Source organism: Ascidiella aspersa, chromosome 9, assembly GCF_963924565.1.
Source record: "Ascidiella aspersa chromosome 9, kaAscAspe10.2, whole genome shotgun sequence".
NCBI classification, from domain to species: Eukaryota; Metazoa; Chordata; class Ascidiacea; order Phlebobranchia; family Ascidiidae; genus Ascidiella; species Ascidiella aspersa.
Genome location: NC_139455.1, coordinates 20,587,093 through 20,599,292, shown reverse-complemented (window position 1 = coordinate 20,599,292; position 12,200 = coordinate 20,587,093). Strand labels below are relative to the sequence as shown.

The 12,200-nt window shown below is 36.1% G+C and overlaps 1 protein-coding gene across 1 annotated transcript; it reads right to left on the bottom strand.

Moving 5' to 3' along the window:
* Positions 1-854: 854 nt before the first annotated feature.
* LOC146133521 (kynurenine/alpha-aminoadipate aminotransferase, mitochondrial-like) lies at positions 855-7,162 on the bottom strand. The gene is made up of 11 exons (XM_083397775.1): positions 7,082-7,162; positions 6,960-7,004; positions 6,501-6,674; positions 5,166-5,373; positions 4,463-4,687; positions 4,025-4,087; positions 3,866-3,934; positions 3,271-3,381; positions 2,665-2,791; positions 1,720-1,925; positions 855-899 (listed from the first exon to the last, which is right to left on the bottom strand). Exons 1-11 carry the CDS (start codon positions 7,102-7,104, stop codon positions 855-857), a joined length of 1,296 nt encoding a protein of 431 aa, XP_083253901.1. The 5' UTR covers positions 7,105-7,162.
* Between the last annotated feature and the right edge of the window lie 5,038 nt (positions 7,163-12,200).

Below are 12,200 nucleotides of genomic sequence, written 5' to 3'. Positions count from 1 at the left end.
TCGTAGACAATTAAAATATTGAATTTCCAAGTTTTCATATTAGGCGGGTCCACTATTCAAAAAGTGTTTAACAAACCTTATATATTTTTCCATTTTACGTTGGAGTTTGTCAAATTTAATTTATATCAAACATTGTTCAATTATGTGTAACATGTAAGCCAATGGTTCTCAAACTTTTTCCTTGCGACGCCTTCGGGAATCTTTTTGGACTTAAGACGCACCAAGCGATAGAAATTTCACTGACTTTATATATTTGCCGTACGCCAGACTCAATGTCACAGCTGTAATGATCTTTATGTTCGCCTTTCTTGTAGGCAAACCATTTGTACGCATTTAACCGTATTTTATAAATGGTTTGTGGATTTGTGCAATACTAATATTTCAATCAATGTTGGCGTACGTATTTTTAATTTAAACACACGAAAACTTCGTTAAAAAGTTTGCAGATTTTTTTTCATAATTTGGTAGGAAGTGCACGGTTATTAGTAAACACAGGGCCTGTAAAATTTCAATCACAAAAACCTAAACATAAATATACTGTTTATGACACTATCTCGACGCTTCATGTTAGGCTGTCAACTACTCTTAAAGTACTAGTTTTATTCGTAAAAGACTGCAGGTGCTCAAAAGTTCGATATAGGCATTTAAGTTCAATAGTAAAATAAACCCTTTTTAAAATTTCTTTTGATAAGATGTCAGCAGTTAAACTGTGATTGGATAATTGTTGTTTATTTCCATTAATTGCTTTTTTCTATTCCGATGAATTGCAAATCTAAAATAGAAGCAAACCATCTACGCTAATTAGCAGTAATGTGCATTCGTAATAAATTCCGCGGTGCGGCGTTGGCTTTCTTTTACGAAGCTTGCTCTCGAAGTAATCCACCAAGGCGCTTTATTCCCTAAAAAAATAAAAACAAATTTGGACAACCAAACATGTCAAACAATCTATTGAATATTGCTCGGCTTGCAAACGTTTATTTACGTTTATCTCTAATTGAATTTAGTTTACTAAAATATTATCAAAATTTAGAAGTAGCCTATAATACGCCCAAAATGTTAGTTATTTCTATTTCACGCTCTAAATGCTATTTGTCTATTTCGATAAAAAAAAACTACGACATTTGATTGTTGTACATACATAACGGTTTAATTCTTTGTTGTGTTTTTAACTACACCAGAATTAAAAAGTACGTGGTAATTTCTTTTTTTTTTTAACTAAAACATTTTGATGACATCTATTTCATTAGGAAAACATTAGTACTGACTCAAACTAACAAACTTTATCACAAAATGTAAATATCCGACTTTTCGGTCGTTATACACTACATTTAATCGACGTCAATTAAGTAATGTGGCCTTAAAAGCAAGTGTCTGAAGTACCGCGTGATTTCTGATAATATTGGATAGGAACTGTTACTTGAAGACAAATAATAGTAGTGCTTATACGGTACTAGGGTGGTACAAGCAGTGTTGTAAGCAGTCGTTTTAAAATTAAAAAGTCCAAGTTAAGTCATATTAGAAAGAAATGCCAGGTTACGCAATATATTTAAAATACCGTATTGAGTATTCCTCCCAATTACTTTAATAAGGCATACATCTTGGAAACAATTAGGCCTATTTATTTATTTTCCTGTATACGCGATATTACAACGCACATTTTCGGGCAATAGGCAGTTAAACCTAACTCATGGACAATTTCGCGCGCAAATTAGATTTCACCTCTTCCAGCCTGGTGGTGTACGAGTAGCACACACGGAAGTAAGGGCTCGGCTTTGTTACGTCACAGGCAAAGTCGGCCCCCGGCACAGCGAACACGCCGTGACGTTCGCACATCTTCATGTCCATGAGAAAGAGGGTGTCCGCGTTGTTCTTCATCTTTGCCCAGATGTACATCCCTCCTTTCGGCGAGGTCCAATCCACCAAATCTGCTCTGGCACGCGTTTTTTTATAAGTTCTCGTTTGACGAAAAGATGGCCGAATGTCTGATTTAGCACACAAACATTTATGGAAATCAAACAAGTTTGGCAAATACGTTAAAACGTACTAGATGTCAGGGCAATTTTCGTTACTCTGCATTTTTTTTATCCGAAAAAGGCATATTATATATATATATATATATAGAGAGAGAGAGAGAGAGAGGGAAATAATGAATCGCACTATATTTGCTTGATAATGAATTGCACTATATTTAACAAATAACGAAGATAGGTGGGTACAAAATATGCACTAGTCTGCAATGTATCTTGACAATGAATTGCAAAGCCCAAAAGTCGAGGAGATCGACATCATCTTGATTAAGACGTTTCGATCGAGCTTGTATCATCTTCAGTTAAATGCTCGTATCTAACGTTTTAATAAATATGATGTCGATCTATTCGATCTTTTTGGCTTTGCAATTCATTATAAAGCTACATCACAGATCCGTGCTTATAGTGTAACCAACTATCTTCGCTATTTGTTAAATACAAAAACCGAGATATAGTCCCATAGGTGTAAGGTAGAATAAATTGATTAACTAGTTTAACAAGTTGACGTTTCAATAAAAAAGAACAGTGTGGATACAAATGCCTCTTTATCGTCGGTATTGGATAAGTGTGTATTAAAAAAAACTTATCGAACGGTATATGTGTTTGTAAACATTTAATGTTAGATCACACTACTCACCGCCCATCTCTTCCTCCATTGCACGTTCAGCCTTATCCCTCATCGCCCTGTACTCTTCCTGTAGGTGCTTAACGTGATTGCGAAAGCCTTCGATGCCCCAGCGTTGCATGGTCATCGACACACAGCCCTGTATAGAGCGTGACATAGATAGTAGGTCTGAGACTGTCTCAGGACTCGGGACTCGGGATTTGTTTTACTGGAGTCGAAGTCGGAACTTGAGTAGGACCACATAAGACTACGCGAGTCCCGAGACCAACATGCACTTGCGCAATACCAAATTTCGAAACTATTAAGGCCCCAAACTGGTAGTTGTGAATGTGGACTAGCACATGGTGGAAAATTGTCCATCCATGTATTGTGGATGGATGAATTATATGACTCCCCTTTGAGCGGGTTGCTGAATATCTTAATCTAATTACGCAAATGGGTAAAATACAGGCTGTAGAGTCGGAGCCGAACTCGGGACTCGACAAACGCGCACATTTGGCCGGAGAGGGACTTAAGTCTGATTCGGGAGTTTAAATGTTTTTTTTTGACGGACTCCACAGTCCTGATGTGTAACATCAAATTACACGGGTCACATTAATGTAGAGCAAATAGTGTTACCTCAGATAGTGAAGAAACTGACATGGCGGACGTTGTTTGTTCCTGAACCATTCGACGAATTATGGCGTCCGGGCCGCTCGCCCATGCAAAGCGCAATCCGGGTGCAATAATCTACATTCACAAATTTAACATGTAACGATGCAGCCCATGTTTTAGTCCTGCCAATTAATTGTTGCTATTTCAGGTGTAGAGATGTCCAATAATAGCGTGGGTATGGGTGCGACAATCTGCATTCCCAAAGTTTACCTTCGAAAAAATATTTCTTTCCCGAGTTTCGGTTGCCAAGAAATATAAGGTCGGGTTCGATTCCCGGTGGCAAATGGTTTACTCAGTCCTCGTGCGATACTAAGGTTGTTAAACATGATAAGGAATTATTTAATAAACGCAAAAAGTCAATTTTTTTAAGTCAATTTTGCCTAATTACCTGAAACATTACACTTGCGGGATTTTACTTCAACAGTTTGCTTACTTTATCATGATTTCCAGCCCTACTTTTTACTAAAAATATCGTTTTCCGGTATCGGAATGCAACCTATAGTCGGATATCTCAACCAGAGTTAAGGATAGAATTTTTTTATCAGGATTTTTAGCAAACCTTAGAAAGAGAGTCCAATCGTATAACTCTGCCGTCGACGTCAATCGATTGAAAACTTGGAATGAAACTCTGTAACGACATGTATTTTTTTTCAAAGCCGATGTTTGACTTTTCACATGCACGGTTTAATCAGTTTTTAATCACGATCTTACAACTCACCCCGTATTGCAGAAAATAATAGGGATCATCTTCAATCAGTAAAAGATCATGCTCTTGAGCTATCTGCAAAACAAAACCGAATTTCGCCGGCATTACTTTGTATGTGTTTTATTGCAAAAAAAACTGCACAAATAACAAAACAAAAACGTTTACGAATATAACATGGGATATTTTTTAAATAATCCTAAAGGTATTTTAATGAACAACAAACATCACTATTATTTATATTGGCCTAATGTTATATTTTTAGCTATGGATTATATATTTTTGAAAGTTATTACTTTTGAAATAAGCATTGAGGGGCAATACTTTGATTATACAGTCCAGACGGTATTTAAGTATGTCTTGAATTTAATACCAGGACATCTTGTACCTAAGAAAATACAATTTTCCGGTTTTAAAATACAAGGGGCAGACATTTTCTAATTGCGTATATACCTGGTATATCTCTTTTTTTCTCTCAAAACTTAAAAGCGTCCCGGTTGGATTATGGCCGGCTGGCACGCAATACAACACTCTCGGCTTCTTTAACTTCCTTGCCTTATCCCATCCGAATTGCTCCGCTCGTTCTTGATAATTTACCAGGGCCGCCCTCAAATCGTCGGGAACCATTCCGTCCTGATCGACTTTGACTCCGAGGCTAGCCGCTCCACATATCTTCACCTGAAAGCAAGAGTAACATTTCTTGCTACGAGTGGTTTAACGCGTTAACATAAACGGTTGCGTTTCGTTTCAACAGTAAATTTGACTGCAACTTAATATTTCACCGCTCATCAGAGTAGGCGACCGTATCGACTATACAAGGACAAATATACTACAATTGTGAATCCCAAATCCTCCTACTCAATAGCTCCGGGAATAACGACTTTAAAATTTTGAATTTTAGTCTGCAAATTTTATAAACGCAACGATAATTCACATCATTTTTTTAAACATTTTGAATACAGTTCGTTTGAGCGGTTTAATTTTAAAGTTAAATCAAACCACCAATTATAATAATAACTTATTTAAGTAACATGTTTATACTAAGAATCACAAAGGAAATTGTCTGAAATTCGGTTTGTATATCAATCCTCAAAAATCAATTCCCCGTTTTTCTTTCGCTGAACTAGGTTTAACTGATAAATAAGAAAACACCCACGTTCGATTTCGTTCCTGGAAAGCTATACTCTTCCATGAGTACGACGTCATTCCTCTCTAAGAGAAGAGGAAAGAGGGAGCTCATTGCAGACATTATTCCTGGAGTGACGATCACAGAGAAGCGGACATCCGGACTTGGATGATCCATGATCGGTGGATCGTGAAACTCTTTTTGGAGATCTGTGATCCATGCAAGAGATCGGGAAGTCCTGGATAAAGTTCATCATTGGAATACGTATAAACGTTAAAAAAAAATTCTAAATAGATGGAAAATACCAGTAACATCAAATTAATTATTTACAGCAGATTTTTTACGCTTTAAAGAATTTTTTGCTTTCTGTCTAAAACAGTGTTTCCAAATTGTGTCTGTGGACCGCTTGTCATCTGTGCAGTTTGAGGTGGTTCGCGAATACATTTTGTTTGCTTTACAAAAAAATCATAACCAAAAAATGCAAATCTAATAAGCGAATAAAATGAACCAATTTTAAGCATAATTTTCTATTCTTAGTAGACTTTTGTGTATTTTTATTTTTAAAGTTTCCCTTATTTTTAGAGCCACGATTTAAGAAAAACAATTTAAAAACACATAATACATGGGTCCTTCAGGCAAAATGCATAAAAGAGTTTGGCCAACACTGGTCTATAGTGTAAGAATCAAAAGAATAGGTCGATCGATATATTTTTTAACGGTTGGTTTTAAGAAAACAATACAACTACAATGTGTTTTATTCTACAATGTGTCGACCCCAATTAACCGATACCGATAAATTGCTAGGAGCTAAATATCGGCCTATCTGTAATCAAAAAGGTTACCTATGTACGTGTGTGTCCAATAAACTTATACGTTTTTTATTTGGCAACATAACCTAACAACACAGGGCAGTGTAATTTCGTTCACTCCCACTGTATAATTCTATATTCCATTTACCCCGAATAAAGTTATACTACAAATTCAAACAAGATTAAAGCAACGCCTTGTTCCACCCCTGGATTTGACCCTTATGTTATGATATTGGTGCATTATGCAATATATAATTCATCTGTAAGTATTTCGAAACACTTTTCAAAATTTTAATTTTATTGGTCAAAATTTCATAATTCTGAGTTCAAACAAATCGCTTTACTAATTAATGGAGTTTTTTGTATATTTCTAGACTGTGTAGGCCATGCGTAAAAATAACAAACCAAACTAAATCTTTCACCCTTTATTCAAACCTATCAATTGGCTCACCATTGCAAGAATTGTATTCACCCTGGGTTGACCCGTTCACCATTAAGAAACGCCATAAAAAATGTCAGCCCAAAATACTGCAAAACAGTGGATATTTAACATTACCCTTTGCACGGCTGATAAATCGACAGCTTGCGAATTTCATCGTTGTCCAAAGTTAAGGTGTGTCCGTCTTTGAGCTTTATGCTGACCTCTTCGATGGGCACCAGGCTCATGTTTGGCATGCCGGGGGCTAAACTCACTAAGTCTGGCACCAAATAACTTCGCTCCCCAAGTTTTCTGTTGAGATAAAGTTACCACGAAAATAATCCATGTCAATATAAAACGTTTATAACGTGTTTTGCAGGTATGGCAAAATGAATTCGATAATAGGCATCGTCATAAGCGCTGTTTTAAATTTCAAAGCAAGTGTGTTAAATGCATATTATTAGAGTAAACTGTGTCTCACCGTTTTATACAGCTTTTTGTCACATCTCTGCAATCGTATTATTTTGTTATATTTTATGTGTACCCCGGAATTAACCAATATTTTCTACTTACAGATTATTTGCGAACATACCTTACCTGATGTAGTAGGGTTCATCAGTGGTGCGAGACTCCAGCAAAAATCTAGTAAAATCAAAAGTTTACAATATAATCACACCCCTTTATAATTTTAAGAAACGAAAATAGACAAGTTCACTAACCGGTTGTAATCCATGGTGACCATTTAGTCAAATTTCCTTACAAGTGTCGAAGATTGATGATAGAAGTTACTGAGCAATATTTTAGTGTGCTTCAAAACATCTCATGAAAGCAGGCCAATGTTATATTAAAACCGATCACGCATCTAGGCCAGAACAATCTCTAAAACATATACCGATTTACATTTTGTCAACCTAATTTTGTTAATGCCATGTTTGAGTTTCTTCCGATTTGTACCTTCTTTGCAATATGTTCATTGTATCGCAAAAAACACATTGGCAAAAAAATGGGTATTACAAGTTGTTCTGTGCAAAGTTTTCGTGTATTTTACCGTTCAGCTGTAAGGCTAACGCCCCTACCACTTAATGCCAAACATATCAAGGAATATACATATATTTTATCTGTGCTCAATGCGTCACGTCCACCTCTAAATCTAAAATAAATTTTGCCTTTTAAATCAAATAGCCGCGATTTTTTGCGCGTTCGCCGGGCGTTTTGTCCCTTTTAAATAGACTTGCAGTTGTAAATTTGCGAAAAACTCCTAACGTAATAGCAGGTTCTTTAGCTTACTTGTTTTTACCACTCTTCAATGCATTAAGCGCTTTTCCGAATAATCTAATTGCTGACAAAAACACAAAAGGCGAAACACTTACATCATAAGACTATACACGAAAAGCACAAACAACAATTTGTTTTACGACCACACAAATCAATAGCAACCTGTTTATTATATCCCTTTAGTTATACAAAGATAAATTCAGCTTTCAATGCGGTATGCATCCAAGTGTTTCCTGAAAACGGTATATGGCGCCTAAAAGTATTTGTATAACTTAGATGTTGTGTCATGTAAATTTGGATTTTTTTTTTGAGCTAATGAAAGCAAAACCTTTAAACTGTGTAAACCTTACGCCGAAAAGGATAAAAATCCTAGAAAAATATTAGAGCCCAGCCAGCTATTAGGTTTTATGCCAACTCGCTTGAACGCATTCTTACGAAAACTAACTTTTAAAATCTCATTTCCTTGGCTGTATCGTTACCACAAGAGAGCTAGGCAATTGTTCTCAAAACTTGTGGTTCAGACGATGTTATTGCAAACCAGTGAGCAGCATTCGATTTGCCCTACCAAAAAAATGTAACACAAATTAAAAGATGTGTATTAAAAAACGCAGAATCACCTATAACTTTAAGAAAATTATGCGGTTTACTTTTCTTTCTCGAGTCATTATTACCCAAGTTGTAAAATGGCAATTGTAATGGTGAAACATTTAAAGTTTACCAATGTAAAAAAAACGGTCATTTATCGCTTTGGTAAAGAGAATCTGGCTTCTATGTAGGTTCCACCAATCAAGAGTTAAATCATCAGAATCACTTTTACGCCAAACTTAACACTTGGTGAATCCACAGTAAACACTTGCAAGGTCAAGATACGGACCACGGTCTGCAAGTTAAGTAGACCTGGCCATCCCATATAGGTTAACCAAACAACTTATCAAAAAAAGTGTAAATCTGTTTGACACTAACTAACATTTTAATTTTAACTTGACAAAACGTATTCACGCCGCTACATCTAAGCAATTTTCAGTGATGACAATCAGCGAACTATATACACATGTCTACTGATTAAACGCAGCTAATCCTGACCACTGATTGTTGTCTAGGGTGGCCTACGGTATTTCTCATTCGCAACGGAAGCAAAACGATCACCTGCATAGCTTCCCATATAAACCGTTATTTTTCGTGCTGAAGTCTCGAGATGCTACGATGTCACGTTTCCAATGTTTTGCAAAACGATTTTGGCGTTTGATTTAAAAGACAATAACACCACGTCAATGTTTAGCTGTTCTACTTCACAGAAATCAGCGGTCTCATACCACACCTACGTTAAAGGTTCGGGCTTATAAAACCGTTTTAACGTTTACTGCATTTGTTTCGATCTGTACGTGCTTTGTCTAGCATGTGCAGCTTACTCGCCGGAAATTTGGCACCGTGCTGTCTCGAGAGTGCGTTCCTGACCCTCGAGAGTTCTTCCTTTGGTTGGGGGGGTGCCACACGTGCGTTTCGCATTATTACATTGTCATCATTGCTGTACAAACAAGATGGCATCATAGAGCCTGTGAATTGGCGTTACAGTTACCCGGCCAGATAACTTGAATTTAAAATGCACAGGCCCTATGATCTTCTAAACGTTTGAAATTAAACTTATTCGACCGGGTAACCTATAAAGCCATTACACAGGCCCTATGAACTTTTAAACTTTTTAAATTGAACTTATCCTACCGGTTAACTATAATACCAATGTCTATAATCTCCAATAGAGCCACGTCAATCAAAATTTGCCTAAGTTTTAAATGGCTGTAACGCGGGGTCAAGCACTGTGCAAAAAGTTTGTAATACTCTGAAATGGTTTGTTGAATTCTAGACGGTTGGGCAAATTAATAAAGACAATACGTAAATGCTTTTTAAATAGGACGTTTGTTTTATATTAAATAACAAAGCTGATTTAGTAATGCACCCGGTCCGATTTTAAAGTTCCTCACAACAATTTCAGTAGCTTTAAAATAATTTGGCTAACTTAGCCTTGCAAATTTTTAACGCACAAACCTTTTCGTTGCCTACTGCATAAGGCAGGGATGGCCAACCAGTCATACAACAATCAGTCGCATTTCTTACTTGGTTAACCGCAAGAGCCACACTTCACACATGGAATGAAAAATAAATAGCCTATATATCACTCTATTTCTTGCTCACTTTCACAAAGCGATCGCGCGAGACGTGGAAAAGAGTGCCTTTGGTCGGTTAAATAGACAAATATTTAATTTAGAAGGAGACTTGACGCATGGTTCAAACAATAGACATTTATCAATATATCGTAATTTATCAAGATGATGTGAACAAATAACTTGAGATTCATCGACTCACAGCTTTATGCCTATTCTGCGAAGTGCAAAAATCATACGTTTTGCGTTTATCATGTTTCAAAAGTGTTACTAACAATACATGGCCTTAAAACTTTGCCAAACGAAATCGACACATTCCAAGATATCATAAGTGGAACATGAACGCAAAAGCCGCATAAAACTGGGTGAATAGCCGTATGCGCCAAGCGAGCCGCGTGTTAGCCACCCTTGGCATAGGGCTTCAATACAAAAATGAGCCGAACTGCAATATATTGGAATCTGAAAATCATGAAAATATCCACTACAAGAACGAATTCGACCACTTAGTAATATTAAAAAGAATGAACCCTTTGACAAAACCAGCTCTTTTTTATATTTTAGTGCAAGGCTGCTATCATCGTTTCCGTTTAATTTTTTTTTACAATATTCCTTTTAAATGGGAATAATTGCCAATATTTTTAGATAGGCCTACCTGAAATGCTCAAAATTAAACACTCATGATTATAGCATATTTCAAGGAACTTTTTTATTCAACTTAGGTGAAGTAATGCGCAACTTGTCATGCCATAATTTGGGCCAAGTTAAGGTACATTTTGTGCAATCTGCCAGGGCCATTAGCCTAAATTAGCATTTCTAAACTGTTTTACGTCATTGAGGCGCTCCTGGCGCGATAAGTAAGCGTTAAATGTTTGAGTTGTGCCGGTGTTTCTCTTGAATGTTTGGTGTTTTTACTTAGGCGTTATTTATTTGTTTATTTAATTCAAAATCTGTAAAGAAGAAAACGATAAAAATAATTTTTTTATACTAGTAATGTTTATATTTGCCTGCGGCGCACCCAACCTCTTTCCATGGCATATCAGTGCCCTGATTACCACCGGTTAGAAAGCGCACGCACGAATTCTACTTTTTTTAAATGGAAACATCATGGGAAAAAATTAGAAAATAGGTCACCAGCAGTCAGAACGACGTCTGTTTACGGATTGTTTATAACTATGTGATGCCACAACAAAAGAATAACTTTCAATTTGACAAATCTTTGTTTCATTTTATTTAGAAAAACTGTTTATTATGAATAATTAGTTGAAAAGCGAACAAGCTGCTTTAGTCAACTGACAAGTCGGTGCATTTACAATAAATTCTTGTTAAATTCTAAAACAGCATTAAACCTACAGTACAACATTAATAACAAATCCTGAAAAACAATATTAAACCAATTTTGATACAAGCACGTCAAAAATTTGTGTCAAAAGAAACAAGATGGTATATGCAATTCGTAGATTGCAAGATTGTAGGGAGATAACTTTTAAGCTTCTAGATCAGGTTATTAGTCGAATAAAGTTAATTCCGCTGCCCTTCGTTGATTCTTCTGCCCTCCCTTCAAGTGAGAATGTTGGCGTGAAATCAAATATAGAGCACAATTACCCAGTGTTGTAAAGGTCATTTTGAAATGACTTAAGTCCCAGCCAAGTCATTTGGGAAATAACTTAAGTACAGGTCAAGTCTTTTGCAAAAATAACAAGTCAAGTCCCACTAAGTCATTGGTTGCCGACGTCAAGTCCCAGTCAAGTCATTATGAGAGAAATTCAATTTCAAGTATAATGTCATTGACATAAAAGTAAACTGTTAAACCATTAAAATTGGTTAACAAGTCCAAGTCAAGTCATTTGTCCATAATACTCAAGTCAAGTCAAGTCATTATGAGAGAAATTCAATTTCAAGTATAATGTCATTGACATAAAAGTAAACTGTTAAACCATTAAAATTGGTTAACAAGTCCAAGTCAAGTCATTTGTCCATAATACTCAAGTCAAGTCAAGTCATTTTGGTCAAAGGACATAAGTCAAGGGAAGTCATTTGAAAGCGGTTCTTAAGTGCACTTAAGTCAAGTCAATGACTTGAGACGCTACAACACTGCAATTGCCCTGATCCAATGTCAATATGTTTTCGGTTTTAGAATGGGTGTTGTTCCCTTGTAGTGTATTATAAATCAGTTTATAGTGTGGTTGAAGTTTTTACAGAACAATGCTTTGTGGATTTAATGGTCTTATCAGATCGCGATAACCCATTTTGTAATTCGGATTAAGCCTTCTGGCTGTAATATTTGTTTAAAGCTTTCATCAGTTCACCAACAGTATTGGGAAAAATCAACAACTTGAATCACGTTTTTTCTTTTCAATATTTCATTTAATTGTGAAGGATCAATATAAATCACAGCTATAGGTTG